An 18,101-nucleotide genomic window follows, 5' to 3' on the forward strand; every position below is an offset into this window, starting at 1 on the left:
CCAACATGCATATGTGCTTTGCAATCGTAGCGCAACGATCCGTTTCGTTGCCTTGTATCGACGAGTCCATCTCGCAGCCCTTTATTTTTTGATTGTTTCTCCGCGGTGAAGTTGCTCATGTCAACTGGACTATCCATCATATTTGCAGCAGAATCTTTCTCGTTTCGGTTTCCTTGAGTTGCAGCAGATGGTTTCCCAAGTATGGACGCACTCGAACACCCCGTTCAGCATTGTATCCTTTGGTACATTGCGTGCTGTACTCGTATTTTGTGTTTCCTATTCTTATGCCAAACCCTGTTTTGTAGGCATAGTCATTGTACACTTTATATGCTTCTTCTAGATCATCGAATTCCATGCCAACAGAAGGAACAGCTGGCTGTGAAGATATCTCATCAGCTGCTTCTTCAAGCAGCATTCCCATCGGCAGCACTTTCTGGCCCGGAACAAACGTAGCACTTTCTGGCCCCGGCACAAAAGAAGAACTTCCTGGTTCCGGTACAAACTCAGCATTTTCATTCACCGTAGCATCAACACCACAATTTTCTTCATACTGCTGGTTGAGATCAAACCCTCCTAGAATGCTGTCAGCAACAAACCTCTGCAAACATTTTTAGTTATGGTTAGTTGATACAGTTTTTAGTTATGTTGTATGGCAGCACAACAAAAATTAGTTGAACATCGTTTTGCATTAACTACTGTGCTTCAATGAAACAATGTGAGAAAATAATATGACACCACAGCTAACCTTTTGATCATTGAAACACTGTTTTTTCGAAACAATTCACATCTGCTACCTAGTATAAGAATATGCTACCAAAACATCTATCGTGCAAACAAACATGAAGCAATGTCACATTAGTTGCAATAGTGTACAAAATCATCCACACAAAGCATCTGCTACATGGAAGCACTAGGACAACATGTCAATCATCATGAGGACAGGAAACCATCCGAAACCCTAGCAGCATTAGCAACAACTAACTGCGGACAGGATCACTCACCGAGCAAGCAGGTTCTTCAATCTCGGGATCCCGAGTAAAAATTACTTCGTGGTTGTTGTAGCGAGGACGAAAACCTTGCAGCAGATCACCCTCTCTGGCGCTTGCCTGAGCACCCTCACATCGTCGGGGACGACCATGGTTTGAAGCACAGAAGGATGCCACCTTCGATGGTGGCGCGGCCAGGTGATTTGGATCACCTTCGGAGGGGAAGAGGATTGATCGGAGTAGATGGGCCATCCTCCCGCCGTCGATTGCTGCAGCGTCCTCCGGCGATTGCTACCTGGCGCGCCGCCGCGCCGCGCCGCGATCGCCGTCTTCCGCCGAGATCTGTCCAGTGGTGGTGAGCTTGCTGCGAGCAATCGAAGGTTGCTTCAATGAAGCATAAGCGGGAGAGAGGGAGGGGGAGCTCCAGATCGGACGGTCCTAATTAAACGCATCAACGGTTACCGATCCGGAGGCTCGGTCGTTCTGTGCCTCCGGAGGATCCTCAGCGCGGTCCTTTGTTTTAGGGGAATTTTATTTTTTGCCCCACTTTACTTGGTACCTCTACTATTTGCCCTCATTTACTTTGACATTTACGTTTTGCCATTCTTTACTTTGACAATCAATTATTTGCCCCGTTACAGGCCTGGCCCATGGCTACAGACCAAAAGACACACGTATCTGTTGGATCAAGTCATTGAGCTCGCGCTGCTCCCTTCGAGCCCCGAGCGGAGCAGTTCGGTGGCAGCGGCGGCAAATTCCCACGACGGCCGGAGGTGCAAAAGGCGGTTGGCGGCGGGAATATGAGGAGTACGGTGACATCTCCCCGCGAAGGACCGCCTCGATTCGCTCTCCACCTGTGCCGGCTCCGGTCGTCAGCGATGAGTTGGCTGGTCGCCTGTACTTCTCCCATTCTAATTCGACGTCCGTTCCTGCTCCTCTAATCGTCGATGGTCGCTTTCGATTTGGATGCGGATGACGAGTTTGGGTGAATTTATGTGGCCGCGGGACAAGCTGCAGAGGTGCGCAAGGGGAAACGGCTAGCGGAGGAGGTGCGGCGACGTCGGCCAAGGTGCAGCGGCGAGCGGCGGCGCTGGCGGCAGCTGCACCATTAGCCAACTAGGGTTCTTCCCTTCCCTGTTCTAAACAGAGGAGAAAAGGGCTACCAATCTGGTTCTATGCAGCCAGGGGCATTTGTGTCACTGAGTTTTGTCTTAAATCTTCCAAAGAAATGAAAATAAATCAAAAGGGCAAATAATCAAGTTACCAAAGTAAAGAGTGGCAAAAAATAGAGGTCAAAGTAAATGAGGGCAAATTGTAGAGTTACCAAGTAAAGGGGGAATTTTATTTTTTGCCCCACTTTACTTGGTACCTCTACTATTTGCCCTCATTTACTTTGACATTTACGTTTTGCCATTCTTTACTTTGACAATCAATTATTTGCCCCGTTACAGGCCTGGCCCATGGCTACAGACCAAAAGACACACGTATCTGTTGGATCAAGTCATTGAGCTCGCGCTGCTCCCTTCGAGCCCCGAGCGGAGCAGTTCGGTGGCAGCGGCGGCAAATTCCCACGACGGCCGGAGGTGCAAAAGGCGGTTGGCGGCGGGAATATGAGGAGTACGGTGACATCTCCCCGCGAAGGACCGCCTCGATTCGCTCTCCACCTGTGCCGGCTCCGGTCGTCGGCGATGAGTTGGCTGGTCGCCTGTACTTCTCCCATTCTAATTCGACGTCCGTTCCTGCTCCTCTAATCGTCGATGGTCGCTTTCGATTTGGATGCGGATGACGAGTTTGGGTGAATTTATGTGGCCGCGGGACAAGCTGCAGAGGTGCGCAAGGGGAAACGGCTAGCGGAGGAGGTGCGGCGACGTCGGCCAAGGTGCAGCGGCGAGCGGCGGCGCTGGCGGCAGCTGCACCATTAGCCAACTAGGGTTCTTCCCTTCCCCGTTCTAAACAGAGGAGAAAAGGGCTACCAATCTGGTTCTATGCAGCCAGGGGCATTTGTGTCACTGAGTTTTGTCTTAAATCTTCCAAAGAAATGAAAATAAATCAAAAGGGCAAATAATCAAGTTACCAAAGTAAAGAGTGGCAAAAAATAGAGGTCAAAGTAAATGAGGGCAAATTGTAGAGTTACCAAGTAAAGTGGGGCAAAAAATAAAATTCCCCGTTGTTTTACTACTTTTTCCGTGAAAAAAAAAAGCTCGGCGTGTTCGAGTTCGTTGCTCCGTATAAAGAGGAGGCAGGGGCCAGTGGCCAAGCGAGCACAGACAAGCAGTATCAAAAGGCGCCTTCTTCTCCAGCGTCGCGCCGCCATCCTCCTTCTCCTTCTGCCCCCGCACCCCGGCCGCTTCCCTTTGCTCGCCGCCTCACCGGCGGCCGGGAGAGATGGGCAAAGATGGACTCGGCGGCGACGACGGGGCGGAGGTGCCGCTGCTGCTGAAGAAGACGCACTTCCACGGCAACTGCCCCGGGTGCAGGCTTGACCGGAGGAAGGAGACGCGAACGGGGGTGCCGTACACCGAGTTCGCCTGCATGTGGCTCGTCACCGTCTGCTCCAGTGCGTTGCTGCTTTCCTTTTCTCCACCATTCATTACTTCCCTTTCTGTCCCTCCCCTTCTTTATCAGTATAATCTCTACAGCACATTAGGAATTAAATCATTAATTGCTTTCTAGTAGTGTACTGTTTTCTTCCAACGACGCATCTCATTCTTTTCTTCCGTTTCCTCCCTTTCAAAACTCGGTTCCTTCTCGACGGCCCGTGTCACTGTCCTAGTTCCTGAAAATTTTGCTAACGGCACACAATTCTGGCATTCCTAAACAATGAAAATGAACATTAGATCATCTTCTTGGACTTCGTTGCTCTGGTTGTGCCAAGTGTACTTGTCGCATGACTTGGCCTCACCGCCTCAGGACTGGAGCATGCAGCCTTGGGTTTCTCCACTTGACGGGACAGACAAAGGGATTTGTTGTTAGACTAGTGCTTGTCTGTCAATCTGTGCCTTTGTTGTTTGAGTATCGGGGGTTTCCCTGGGAGCCATCCGATCATCCAGTTATCTCTATCTTCCTGTCAGCCCACATCTATATCTAACTATACAAGGTTTGACTTGTCGTCACTTGCTACTTTGGTAGATCTGCCGTTCACCATCACCCGCGTGGTATCGGTCTTGCTCTCTGCTCCGGAAAACTACCGGTTGCAACTAGTTGTACCCACATTTCGTTGTCGGATGTCACACTTTCAAGTTTTCAACAAATAGGGTGCGGGCGCAATTAGTTACGCAAATATTTGCATTCAAACAACAACACAGAGTAGGCGAAATTAAATCAGGGAACCGAGAAATAGGAAAGGCCCCTTTTATCCATCCGTGCCCCATTTGGTTCATAGTTTGAGTCGCACAAGCTGGAGAATTTTGGATGGATATTGACACCACCTGAACCAGATTTTTTGTCACTGTCTTCCCAAATCCACCAGACAAAAAAAGAAGAAAAAAAACTCGCTCATCACAATTTTTTTTATATTGATAGACAATACTTCATGCTTGATCTGTTACGGCACCTGGTTGTTCATTATTAAAAGCATTTGAAACTTTACTAATTTCAGATCTTCTTGGCTTATATCTTGTGAAATGTCTCTTCGTTATTTAATTATGAATTGATATGATTATTTCTACTTCTTTCCTATTGCAGCCTTGCCGATACAGTCCTTGTTCCCCTTCTTGTATTTTATGGTGAGTAATACTCCTACTTCTGTTCAAAGAAAGAAGACAAGACTTATAAGTTGTACCATCAATTCTAATGTTTGACATGTCTATAATACAAGCTTTTTTTCTTCGAATGGGTCATCCTAGCCTCTGCATCAATCGATGCATACGGCTTTTTATTGCAGAAATAGTACGAAATTATTACATCATTCTGATTATTACAATTCACAGATCACACAACGTTTCAACATGAGTAAGCCATCTATAATACAATCTTGGTACACGATTATGAAATGTAGTTGAAGCAAAACTCACCCCTCCCATATCACTGTTGTTCCCTTTTTATTGCTTCATGTTTTCTATTGTGGATCGTGTAAGCTCTCATGTGCTTCTTCTATTTATAAAAAAAAGGCATGCATTCCTGCGTGTTCCTAATATTTTTTTGTTGCTTCTATAAGCTAAAAAATGGTATCAACATTAGGAACATTCATGGTGGCGTATTAGACCACTACAAACAGACCATGATAGTTGCCAAGCGTCCTTCCGGCCATACTGGGCTGTGGCCCCAGGCTTTCCACGAGAACATAAGCCCATTTCATGGCCTGTGTTAGCGTTGTGGCCCACTAAGTATAGCAACTAAGTAATTGGCAACTTGCGACTCACACTCTGCCATTGTACCATAATAATTGAATATTAAACGAGCGCATATTATACCAAAAAGGTCAGAGTATGATCTCGACAATAAATGGTGCATTTGTTTGAGAAAGCACGAGTTATTCATCTTTTCCATAAATAATTTGTGCACTCAACTTTGGCATTTTGCCACTCTTGTACAGCCTTGTCGGACACATATTATTTAATGCAATGCAGCATCCATAAATATCTTTATTGGATGTTATTTTGCAGATAAGGGACCTGCACATTGCTAAACAAGTGGAAGATATTGGATTTTATGCTGGTTTTATTGGTGAGTTTCCTCAATATATTGTTTAGAAGGTCGACCTTCTGGAGGACTTGAACATAGCTGTGCAAGTATATTGTGTTGTGATGGATATACCATAACTTTATCTACCATGATAAACTTATTTTGCCTAATTTCCTATTGTTGAAGGCGCATCATATATGATTGGTAGAGCACTCACCTCTACAGTATGGGGAATCGTGGCCGATAAGCATGGGAGGAAACCTGTTTTTGTAATTACCCTTATTGCAGTGTAAGGATATTCTTTCAATAAAGCGTAGATTCTACTCACTACATCCAACAATATATAACGTTTTGACAAGCTAAAACAGCTTGCCAAAACGTGTTATATTGTGGGACGGAAGGAGTAGCTTGTACTTTCCATTAGGAGCTTTCCTTTTCTCCAATTTCGCACATGCACCCAAAATTTAAGCATGTTCACTCATCTATTTCAGAATTATATTGAATACACTATTTGGACTCAGCTCCAGTTATTGGATGGCATTGACCACAAGATGTTTGCTTGGGCTGTCGTCGGGTATGCTGGGACCAATTAAGGTACCTAAACATTGATGAGTGTACTTACCTTTTGGTACTAGAATGTGCATCATGCTCTTCTAGCTTTGTACTGATTGCTCGTGTACTCATATTCATACTCATGAGTTTATCAACAATAACTCTTCTGCTTTCCACTGGACTTAATTGATGGCATTCTTCTGTGAGAGCACGACATTTCACAATGTGGTTGCTGTATAATGAACATGACTCTTTAGATTAGCCTGTTTTGGATGAAGCTTGTTATGTTTTAATGAATGAGGTCTTTGTTACTTCCCAATGAAGTTAGTAAATTAATTTCAGCCAAGCAGTCTGTATTCACCATGGTTTTTAAGGCGTCGCCTAAGCGTCCGAGCGCCTGGAGATGGCAAGGCGCCGTCCTCGCCTCAGGCCCGTGTGGCCGTGCCTAAGGCGTCCATATTCGATCTTTTAGGCGTCCAGGTCGTCGCTTAGGCGGGAAAGCGGTAGCTCTGGCTGCTTTTGGACGCCATGGACAGGTCGACCCGTGGTGCTGTGGAACGAGCCCCTCTGAGGCTCTGACTTTGCTTGTGGTGTGTTCGCGGGGGAATGGCTCAGATCTGACGGTACAGTATGTAAACAGTCCGAGTCTACACTATTTACCAACAGTGCAGATCTGACGGTACAATGTGTGAACAGTCCGAGTCTACACTATTTACCAACAGTGCAGGTCCACAGTGTTGTAACTACAGTGCAGAGTCCACAGTTGACCTCTGGTTTCTTATCCAACAGGCCAAGTTAGCCTAACATAGGAAAAGCGAAGTCAGAGGTGCTCGTTCCGCCTGGTGCCTTCACGCTTTAAGCGCCTAGGCGTTGAGCCCCCCCACCCCTCCCACCATCACCTTAAACCGCCTTGATGCCTTAAAAACCATGGTATTCACATGCTACACCTGTGCACTGTGCTTCCTGAAATAGTATAAGGATTTGCTTTGTGTGACTTTGGTATTTAATACAATATCCAAATAAATGTTTTACTCCCTCCGTCCAATAATATAAGGTGTTATTATAACCAGTATGGGAGTATATTGGTTGTAATAACATATTATATTATGGGACGGAGGGAGTACTACTGACCACATTAACACTTTTTTGCTTGAGCTCAGGCTTATGCTACAGAAGTATGCCGGAAAGAATATAGTCACCTAGCTTTATCGCTTGTAAGATTCCCAAGTTAGTATTTCAATTTTTTAATGTTACCTTATTGCATAATATATAATGCTCACCCTAGTGCTATTGCTGTATATCCTTCAGATTTCTTCCTCACGTGCTATAGGCCTCATTGTTGGACCAGCCATCGGTGGTTATCTTGCACAGGTGATAGTTCATTTAATATTTAATTAAAAAATATACATTACCATCGAAATTTGTTATGGCACATGCTGTTCTACATAAATAAAAAATATACACTGCCAGTAAAATTTCTTGATTTTCCTTCTTCTCTTGATCCCTTTATATAACTCATTTGGAGCATTTCCAGCAGAAGAAGAATAACTCATTACGGAATGACTATTAGACACTAACTCTTGAGTTGAAGTTGATCTCCAATTTTAATTCTCATTCTCATGAAGTTCTAACTAGTAGTCAGATTCCACCTGCCAAGTACAACTCTGCAATCCGAAGCCTATATATTCCTTTTTATTTTGTTATTTTATATAAAGTTATGGTAAAATAAATAGTTACAGACCTTCTAAGCTAATTTTTCTTCTGCATTGTTGTTATATCAGCCAGCAGATAAATATCCAGGCATATTCTCTCAACAATCCATATTCGGGAGGTGAGCATTTTCTATGCATGTGCACACTTTTTATACCAGTTTCTTATGTGATGCTAATTCTGCTTACCATGTTTTGTTGTAGGTTTCCATACTTTCTCCCCTGCCTATGTATATCAGTCCTTGCCATCGTTGCTTTAATTTCTTGCATCTGGCTTCCGGTGAGTTTTTTTTTATCCTAGATGCATATTGTTAATGTTCCGTTGCTTTAATTTATATGCCGTTGTTGACCATCTCAGAGGTTTGTTAGGCCACCAAAATCATTTTGGGACTAACGCTTAGATATAAAACTAGCTAAGTAACAAATGTGCAATGACTAAAGCACTTCGAAAAGTTATGTGAGCTTCGCAATCATCGGAACGTTTACGACTGCCGATTTATTTATTTATTTTTATTTTTATAAATGTTTGAAAACTTTGCATGTATGATTTGCAACTCAGGGAAGATAAAGTATTCTATGTATAATTAGACATCAACTCTGCAACATATAATGTTTAAAAAAAGATGCACTTTTCAATTTTATTACCTCTATTTCGAAATATAAGATATTTAGAAAGCTAAAGTTTTATATTTTGAAACAGGGTAGTATTTGTTAATAACGTGCAAAGCACGTGCTACGTACTAGTATATATAAACTGTTGAGACTTTTGATAAAGATGATCTTTTTCGATACCACATACAACGACATTGCCTAATCTTTTAATAGGCACTTAGCTATTGCCGGAATAGTGTTAAGGCACTCAACCAATAGCTTAACTGGTAAGGCCTTATGTTTGTTTTATGCACCTTAGTATTTTTCGCACCAAGACCTTAATGGCATTGAACGTATAACCTCACGTTGCTCTTTTTGTGGGGAGATCTCATCTTTGCTTGACATCTCTGCATTGCTACAGGAAACTTTGCATAAACACAATCAACCTGCGGATTCAAATAATTCAATTGAAGTCGTAGAAGAATCTGAACCTAATGCTGAGGAAAGTGGTGGTGGATATTGGAGTTTATTCACAAACTGGCCATTGATGTCCTGTATCACTGTATATTGTATTTTCTCTCTTCAGGATGTAGCTTATGCAGAGGTAGCGTGAGTCTTTTGATTGCTGATATTCCATTTTGCTTAGCATATCATTTTTTTCTTGAGAAAGCATCTCATGTTTTTTTAGTGGCGTTTTTGTTATTGTCTTATTTTTTGGGTATCATTTCTTGCATTGCAGGTATTTTCTCTTTGGGCTGTCAGTGACAGGAAGTATGGTGGATTAAGCTTTACTTCTACAGATGTGGGCAATGTCCTTGCACTCTCAGGTATTTAAGATAAGGACAATAGGAAATTTATCTAAATTTCGGATTTTGAACTTATAAGTCATGACATATGTATATTGTTTAAGGTTTTGAACATCATGAATTTATAAGGACTACTGCAATGTTTGGTTGAACTATGAAGAGAACGACCAACTATTCTCTAGTCTTTTTTTACCAACCATATAAGATAGGTACATTTATATTTATGCCACTGCATAATGGCATCTGAAATTTCAGGTATTTCAATGAGCATACCGTCATCTAACAATTAGAGCAGGTGAGCAATGGCATGTCTGCAATGGCATTTTTGGTAGCTGCCCTATAAAACATATATGATTGAATTCGTGGATAATAATATTTTTTATTGATGGCACTAAAACTAATAATGCAGCTTTATCTAGCTTGATGTGACTCGTGATATATGCTTAAGTTAACCATGTTCTAGATGAAGCATGCGTCCATGTGAACTAACTAGAAGCTCAACAAATAGTGTCTCTTGTGTTATAACTTATTTGCAAAGTTCATTGTACTGACCATCGTTTTTGTCAGGCTTCTGCCTCCTAATATATCAAATTTTGATTTACCCATCGGTTGCAAATGCTGTAGAACCTGTCACATTAGTCCGTGCAACTGCAGTAAGATTATCTATTACTTCATCCATTTCGTTATACTGTAACAGTTCAACTTATCATAAATTCTGATATGTAGATCTTTTTTTCTGATATGTAGTTCTTGACACTGCCACTTCTTTCAAGCTATCCATTCATGACTGCATTATCAGGGTTCAATCTTCAGTTGGTAGTTAATTGTGCATCTTCTCTGAAGAATGCTTTCCAAGTGAGTGCAAAGATCTTACATTTTTGTGTATAATAAATATTCATGTTTGGGCATGCTTTACTAGCTCCTATTTTAGAGAACATTCCTAGCCTTCTCTATTTATCTTAGTGATGGCTAAAAGATACATACAAACAATGTTCACAGAGACACCTTTTTGATTAGTGGAAAACAGCAAAAAAGTCAGACAAGTTACCTATATTTTAACAAATATTTCAATTGTATATATGTTATCCTACCTATTGCTAAGACTGTAATGCTTACAGCCTTATATATTTCCGCTCAAAGACAGAGATTTAGTGCACATGGGCACCAGTGATCTTACTATTTAAAAAATTGAAAAATCATATTTCTAAGTTTTAGAAAAATACAAAAAGAAATCGTGATATAGCTAGTAATATATCTCACATTCGTGCAAATTTTCAATTGGAAATATTGTGTACTTAGGGCTACACAAACATAACAAAACTGTAGATATGAGCATAGTGATTTCAAATCTCTGATAAAATACACACTTTGTCATTTTTGTGCAACTCAGAATACAAAACATTTGAAGTTGATATTTTGCACGTTGGTGGGATATATCATTAGCTATTTTTAGAATTTTGTTCCATAATTTTTTGAAACCTGTAAATATAAATTTTCGAATTTTCTAATATGGCGAGAGCACTTGTGCTCGGGAGCCAAAATGACTTTCGCTCAAGGTAACCATTACTAGTTAGTGTTTCTCATGTTCTTCTAAAATATCTCAGGTATCTACCATCACCGTCTGCAATATTTTGATGAATGATGCCGTGGTAAGTTTGCAACATTTATAATACTTAGTAATTATATCAAAAAAATTCTTCCATATGTGATTTTCTGACCTTCGGATACACATGAGAAAAACAGAGTCAAGACCTAAGAGCATCAGCGAATGGCCTTTCTGTAACGTTAATGTCCATTTTCAAAGCTATCGCTCCTGCTGTTGCAGGTATTATGTAAGTATCCATGATCAAGCACTTTACATCTGCCATATCCGTTTCCCAAATTAGTTTATTTTAATCATTTCATTGGCATCGAAAGGTTAATAGGTGCTAGTGTATTTGCTGTGATATTCAACAGTATTGAATCATTATATACACGTTGGAATGACACTCTGTTGCAAACCTTTGTTTTTGTATCACATTTATTGGGGGAAAAGTATTACCTTCTTATGCTAAACACATTTTCCTTGTAGATTTTCCTGGGCTCAGAGGCGCCAAACTGCTTCATTTCTTCCAGGTATTACATAGTTTAATCTTGTTGCAAGTACATATACAGGAGTTTCCTATCGCATGTTGATGTATTAACAAAAATAGGGAGTACATCAATTATTCATCTAATTTATCTTCCATTTTTTTTTAGGATTTTGATAATTACCTGATGCCATGAACATTTGAATTGAAGTGTTAAAACATATAATGCACGCTTCACACATCTGTGTAAAGAATGGCTAGAAATTTTTGAAGTTGAATGGTTGGTACTTCCTCCGTCCCATAATATAAGATGTTTTATTTATGGGATGGAGGGGGACATAGCAAGAAGTGTAATGGAACTTGCCAAGACTGTCTCTTTAATTTCCATAGTACGGTTGCAGATATGATAGCTTGGACGCTTAGGGAAATAGGACTCAACTATAAGCGGTGCTAAAAATGGGGCAACACTGTGAACAAGATCCAATGCACTAGTTTCAGTATCACGCCGCGGTTATACACCTATACTTTTTTTTTCTAAAAATATTACGCTTTACATGCGAGGATTAAGCTCCGATTTCAGCATCAGCCTATAAATCCATATTTCGTAGCCTTGGTTAGCTCTAATTTCTGATGTTATTGACCCTTCAGGCGATCACTTGGTGTTCTTCATGCTAAACGCGGCTACAGTCGTCGGTCTTATATGCACCTTCGGACCGCACTTTGCTGGGAACAGAAAGAAGCATTGATGCAGACTATGCAGTTACACTGGGTTACGACCTGGGCAAAAGCCAGGACCTATATTGTTCTATCTTGTGATATTCTTACCCCTTAAGCATAGTGTAATTCGCTGCACGTCGTGTGTTGTTATTTATTTTTGTACTGCGCCCTATAGGGTTGTTAGGCTGGTTATAGTGGGCAGTAACTTAGACTAGTAACATATGTCATGTTACTACTCTAGGTTACTACCTTCATAGTGGGTAGTAACTTATATGTGGTGGCATGCATTGTGTCATTTATTATGTTGTAGTCTCATTTTGCCTTGGGGTGTGTGATGTTATGGTAACATAGTAGCTAGTTACCACCTCACTCTCTTTCTTCATTTATTGACATGTCATGTCACCAAAATGCCTTGAGATGTGTGATGTTACTAGCTATGTTACTCCCACTATGAGCAGTCTTAAAGATATGAGCGCAAGCAAAGCTGCGTCCTCGGAAGACGGGCGATTTCCGTATATGAGAGAAACACGTGGGTGAGGTGGCATTTTTTTTTTGTAATTATAGCATGTGTGACCAGTGCCCCCCTTAATAAAAATCTCTGATCAGTTTCGAGATTCCAAATGGGCCAGAATCCCCCCGCTTCTCCTCTCCTTGGCGTCTGTCCAATGGGCAGATCTGCATGTAGCTATGGGGGTGAACAACAGGTAACAAAAACTTTGTAAAACAACAGCTTTTCACTATATATATGCATCCTGAAATGGATGATTTTTATTGGTGTGGCACCCTGGTGTTGTATGCTCTAGCTCAGCCACTGTCCGTGTCAGTGTCTTCTTCAAATCAGGCCAGACCTAGAACCAACATTCCAAGAGTGTAGTGTTAGCAGAGTGGAGGGGTTCCAAACAGGCTGTTAATTACTACCTCCGACCCAAGGAATAAGGCACACGCGTATTCCAAGACGAACTTTGACCGTAAAAATTGAGCAGCTAAGACGAACTTTCAAATATAATGATGCTAATTCCATTATGTTTTTTACGGTCCATTAGCATCATTCGTATTCAAAAGCACTTTCTAATGATGCTAATTCCATCCAAACAATATTTATGTATTTGAAGTAATTTTTGGTCAAACAAAAAGCACGTAAAACGAGGACGCCTTATTCCTTGAATTGGAGGGAGTACCACTATTATCATACTCCTAACTTTGGCTACTCAAAATATTTAAATTTGACAAACAGCAGTTAGAGAGATTGATCCATTACCCCTTGAGTTAATCACCACCTTCAATCCATACTGCATGGAGTCCATGTTCTCCAGGTGAAACAAGTTGTTTTCAATAGAAGGTAGCTAGAGCGGCAGAGCACATTTATCTATAGGAGATTAAACTACTGTACCACATATCCACATGTCATAGTGACACATGGTCATTAACATGCCAATCGCGATAGCCTCAGAAGGACAACAAGATCCCACCGCTGACTTCAGGAACCATGATGGCAATAATATAAGACAAGGATGATAAATGCTGCGAGATTAACAATTAACTGGCACACAGAATGCAGAAGATAGTAAAAGCCCACCAAGCAAATTGTTAGAACCCAGATTTGCCTGGCACCAACCTAGCTTGTGGCAAGCATTGGATTAACATGAATGATAGACCGGTGAGTCTGTATACATGGTTGGAACAACGCTAGTATAGCAGACTAAAAGACAACCGTGTCGAGCATGGTCCCTAGGGTCTGAACTATGTTTGACGACATCAAATTTGAGACATGTTCTTCTAAATGCTTCTTTGCATCTTGACGTCCCACATTAGCTATCGCTAATTTCTCAGGGGACAGTTCATCCTCCTCCTGCACTGCCTTATTGTACTTGATGGCTAGGGTCAGCATTTCCTGCATGTAAGAACACAAATAAAAACTAAGAAACAGCATCGACTTCCACTTAGCATTATCAGCAAAAGGGATCTTAGAGTGAAAGTAGAAAGTTGAAATCTACGCACCTGAACAGTCTGCTCATTGGTTTCTGAATGTGTGTCAAATTTCTTTAAGATCAATCCATCGGTCCATTTCTTTTTGTGAAGGTTCAGCAGCATTTTTTCCTCGAGCTCATTTTTGCGGTAATTTATTGCAATAGAGTAGTAGTGTCTGTTCAGACCATGAATAAGAGCCTGGCAATAAAAATACAGTATAATCATTAATATGAATAAACTATGCAAAAGTTTGTGATCTATCGTACTAGTTAGTATTTTACCTGAATAGATGGCTTATTCAGGTGCCCAACATTGGATGTTGTCTGTCGTGGCTCCTGCCCAAGCATCATGGTCTGAGGATTAATGAGACGAAATGCATCGATGACCACCTTCCCCTTGACACTCTGGATGGGATCTATCACAACAGCAACCGCCCTGGGGTTTAAGGCTTCAAAACTCTGCAGGTTCAGTTTTCATGATGATAAGACATACAAACTTTACTAAATGTCTGTTTGTCACAGAAAAAACAGACTCGTTTACAGGCCTATAGAAGATTGGTGGGGTATGCATGCACCTGTTGAGTATTGATATCAACACCTGATAGCCAGCAACCAAAACCAGGATGGGAGTGATACCACCCTACCACCATTTCTGGTCTGTAATAGTAAATCCAAGTGTTAGCTGATATGTTTGCCAAAGAAAAACACTGAAAGGTTATAGCTATGGCCAACATTTTATTCAAAATACATCCATAACTTCAGTATACTAGATATAAGGATTTTTTAGGAAACTTCTTTCAAAGCATGCCTTTTTTTTCTAATTCACATTCAGCTCCTCAAGAGCCAATCATTACACTCGAATACTCCCTTCCCTCTGTACCAAATTATAAGACGCCCTGGCATGCTGAAATGGCCTTTACTGCCGATCTTATAATTCGGCAGAGGTAGTAGTAAATAAGTGCCTGATAATCTAAAGCTGGTCCTGATGATTTCAAATTATTATCCATGAAATTAGAACATAATGGGTGCACAGGATGTTCGCTGCACAGCAAGGAGTATATCTGTTACATTTACTTCAATCTTTTTGTTCATAAAGATTACATGTCAAACTCACAGACCTACAGTACAATTTATCTGAATTCTAAACAAAAAGAACATATATCAAGAAATATTAAGTCTCATGCAAGTCAACATGAGGACGTATCATCCTGACAAATTCAACTGATTGCAAACTCAATTAATTGACGAATAACAGTAGTTAATTCCAAACAGTAGCAAATGAATTAAGCCACGTATTAAAATAAGGTACTATCTGAGTTCTGTAATATCCATGATTTATCCATTTGCTAGGCTCATTGTCATGGCCATCAAACTATCTGTGGCCACCACCACCATCGATGCAATGATGCATAACCAAGAGTGTAGCTTCCTTAAAGACAGAGCCTGTTATGAACCCTCCAACTCCAGGAAAATTCTTTATAAAATCCCAACTTACCGTTAGATACTAAGATAAGACATTGCAAACATATCCTTCTATAGGCGAAATTACAAAGTGATTTAAGCATATGTTAACAGATTGGTTCACTCGGTATTCGCTTCAAGCTTTCACTCATGTGTACTTTATGCTAGGAACTACATAAATACCCAGTGCTGGTAATCATGGCAGGGCAGTGAGAAGTGTAACAACCACCACCAAAATTGCTTCCATGAATGCACAACATCAATCGTGCTAAAACGTAGAAACAGTCAAATGACCGATCCTCCATTGCATCACTACCTATGAAACCTTAAATCTTCCAGCTCAACATCAAAGCCTTTTTTGGCAAGCAAGTTGGGGTAGGCTCGATATGAAACCCAACAGAAACATAAGGAAAAGGTTGCGCTCTGGGTTCGAACCCGGGTTGCCTGGATGGATCAGCGCAGCGGCGTGCTCGCCACTGGGCTCCTGGGTCGGATCGTAGAAAATTTGTGATATACTGTGCTTCTAGCAACTACATCATTCTAAATGAGTATCCATATATGATGTTGTTGAAAGCATTGAATAAACGGAGGTGTGAAGTCAAGCGTATGATAAGGAAGTAAAGTTCTGAGAGTTACTATAATCTTATTGGAACTATATGAACTAAGATGTAATTAAGAACACACAATATAGTAGACCCAAAATGTCTTACTCCACCACCAGAAGCAACACGGAAGAACAAGTTAATATATTTCACATCAAGTGTTCCGATAGTCCCTAGCGAAGTAAGAGCTAGCACTAGTAGCAAATCAACCACACAAACATGAACCTGAAGTATGGGCACAGGTGCATAATTCAATTGGTATAGGAAGTCGACTGAGGTTAATCCTTTTCAGCTTTATCAACCATGTATGAGCAAATTATGGGCACGAAATCTGAAGCGATAGAAGGAAAAAAAGAAACGCGAGGACTAACGGATCTACGATCAGGATCGGCGGGGCATACCTGCCGGTCTGCTTGAGCATGTCGAGCATGTTAGTCTGGAAGACGTGGTCGACGGCCTCGACGCTGACCCCAGTCCCGCTCTGCGGCATGGCGAAGACGTCGACCACCCGTACCGTGTAGTCGTCGACGAACTCGCCGAGCATGAGGCCCATGACCTCCATCGGCACGCCGGCCCTCCCTGCAGCCGCCCCGGAGTGAACCCTAGGTCCGGGCAGAAGGAGGAAAAAAAGAGAGATCGGGGCGGAGAAGAGGCTAGGGTTGGGGACAGACCGTGCTTGAGCATCTTGAGGAGCGCGAGGGAGGAGATGTAGACCTGCTCGGAGGAGTCGAGGAGCGGCGAGTCCGACGGCGGCTGCCCCATCGCGCCGGCGCCGAAGATCCGCTGCAGCCGCTCCATGGATTCTAGCTCGCTCGCTCCTTCGATTTGGTCGGCTTGGCTTCTCTGCTGCTGCTGCTGCTTGCCTGTTCTTCGGCTTGGATTTCTTTCTTCGACTGCACGAAGCTCTGCTCAAGTCGAATTCGGAGTTTATCTGGGCCGGCGGGCTTATGTGGGCCGCACTCCGAATTAACTCTTTCAAACGCCCTCAAAAAAGAAAAAAAAACCTCTGCCAAAGTTGTGCCCGAATGATGAATTCGTTTTTTATTTTATATATTAATTTGTTCTTCTTATAATATATGCATTTCTTGTTCTTTAATGAAACATATGGACTTCTTCCACTTAGCAGTTGCACGAAATCTTCATCGGTAATAGGCGATCTTGGAATTTCATCGATCCATGCCCGCTGCTAAAAAGGGGTCTGGAAAGGAAGAGAACATTAAAAATTGTTAATTTTTTTACGCGAGTTCTCAGAAAAGGACTCTTTTTTCACGAAAAAGCAAAAAAAATTTATGTTTCGAAAAAAAGAAAGTTTTACAACATTGTACAAGCTCGTGATGAGCCAACACCCGCACCCAACAACTCAACCCACTAAGACGTCTAGACCTACGAAGCACCGGGGATCAAGGCTTGCAAGCCTATCCCGTCGGAAGTGGCCCAAGAACGAGCTTCAGATCGAATTGTGTCGAGGAGACTGAATGCGCTATGAGGCGCGTTGTCAAAGACCACACCGTTGCGATGTTTTCCAGATCCACGTGTAGTTAGCATAAGGAGCGGTGAAATGCCTTTAGGCAGCGCCCGAGTGGGGTAGACTTGGAAGCCTTCATCCACCATTCCACGAAGTCATCCTCAGCAACCAGCAACACAACCATAGATGATAGATCGATCCAAGACAAGACCTTATACCAGATCGACCTTGAGAAGGGGCATCCAGTGAGAAGGTGTCGCATTGTCTCCTCCGACTGGTCATGTAGGGGGCAGAGTGGGGGTGTGGAAGCTTCTGTCTCGCTAGCGGGCCATCATCGGTCCAAGCATGCAAGCCATGTGAAGAACTTGACTCGAGGTGGTGCTCGGGTGCGCGGCAGTTAAGCTTTCATGATTTCGATATGATGTCTTCTCTATGATGGCTCATTCGAAGAGAAACTCGTAACAAGAGGCGGAGGAGTACTGTGTATCCATCAACCCTCCCCAAAGGAGTGAGCCGGGCATCTCCGAGAGCTGCATGTCTCGCACTCAGGATC

General features: G+C 42.1%; 2 protein-coding genes across 2 annotated transcripts; one reads left to right on the forward strand and one right to left on the reverse strand.

Annotated features, from left to right (window-relative positions):
* The first annotated feature begins 3,316 nt into the window (after nt 1-3,316).
* On the forward strand, nt 3,317-12,082 carry LOC124661448 (probable peptide/nitrate transporter At3g43790). Its single transcript, XM_047199304.1, has 17 exons — nt 3,317-3,543; nt 4,671-4,711; nt 5,591-5,651; nt 5,796-5,898; nt 6,101-6,203; nt 7,322-7,375; nt 7,470-7,532; nt 7,943-7,992; nt 8,075-8,150; nt 8,883-9,065; nt 9,201-9,288; nt 9,835-9,920; nt 10,015-10,122; nt 10,872-10,916; nt 11,011-11,099; nt 11,339-11,382; nt 11,985-12,082. The coding sequence occupies exons 1-17, from the start codon at nt 3,372-3,374 to the stop codon at nt 12,080-12,082; spliced, it is 1,464 nt and encodes a 487-aa protein (XP_047055260.1). The 5' UTR covers nt 3,317-3,371.
* A 1,483-nt stretch (nt 12,083-13,565) lies between these two features.
* LOC124667150 (26S proteasome non-ATPase regulatory subunit 14 homolog) lies at nt 13,566-16,924 on the reverse strand. The gene is made up of 6 exons (XM_047204469.1): nt 16,755-16,924; nt 16,485-16,662; nt 14,596-14,677; nt 14,303-14,479; nt 14,052-14,219; nt 13,566-13,944 (listed from the first exon to the last, which is right to left on the reverse strand). The coding sequence occupies exons 1-6, from the start codon at nt 16,879-16,881 to the stop codon at nt 13,753-13,755; spliced, it is 924 nt and encodes a 307-aa protein (XP_047060425.1). The 5' UTR covers nt 16,882-16,924; the 3' UTR covers nt 13,566-13,752.
* Nucleotides 16,925-18,101: the final 1,177 nt, after the last annotated feature.

Source organism: Lolium rigidum, chromosome 6, assembly GCF_022539505.1.
Source record: "Lolium rigidum isolate FL_2022 chromosome 6, APGP_CSIRO_Lrig_0.1, whole genome shotgun sequence".
Lineage (NCBI taxonomy): Eukaryota > Viridiplantae > Streptophyta > Magnoliopsida > Poales > Poaceae > Lolium > Lolium rigidum.

What these genes read in the sequence shown, in the direction of transcription:
- LOC124667150 (XM_047204469.1), bottom strand. Translation starts at nt 16,881, where the DNA reads ATGGAGCGGCTGCAGCGGATCTTCGGCGCCGGCGCGATGGGGCAGCCG. An exon ending in ATGCTCAAGCAGACCGGCAG is followed by an intron (nt 14,678 to 16,484) that starts GTATGCCCCGCC and finishes TTACTATTACAG; the next exon opens with ACCAGAAATGGTGGTAGGGT. An exon ending in CCAATGAGCAGACTGTTCAG is followed by an intron (nt 13,945 to 14,051) that starts GTGCGTAGATTT and finishes TCTTACATGCAG; the next exon opens with GAAATGCTGACCCTAGCCAT.
- LOC124661448 (XM_047199304.1), top strand. Translation starts at nt 3,372, where the DNA reads ATGGGCAAAGATGGACTCGGCGGCGACGACGGGGCGGAGGTGCCGCTG. An exon ending in CAATGTCCTTGCACTCTCAG is followed by an intron (nt 9,289 to 9,834) that starts GTATTTAAGATA and finishes CGTTTTTGTCAG; the next exon opens with GCTTCTGCCTCCTAATATAT. An exon ending in CATTAGTCCGTGCAACTGCA is followed by an intron (nt 9,921 to 10,014) that starts GTAAGATTATCT and finishes TCTGATATGTAG; the next exon opens with TTCTTGACACTGCCACTTCT.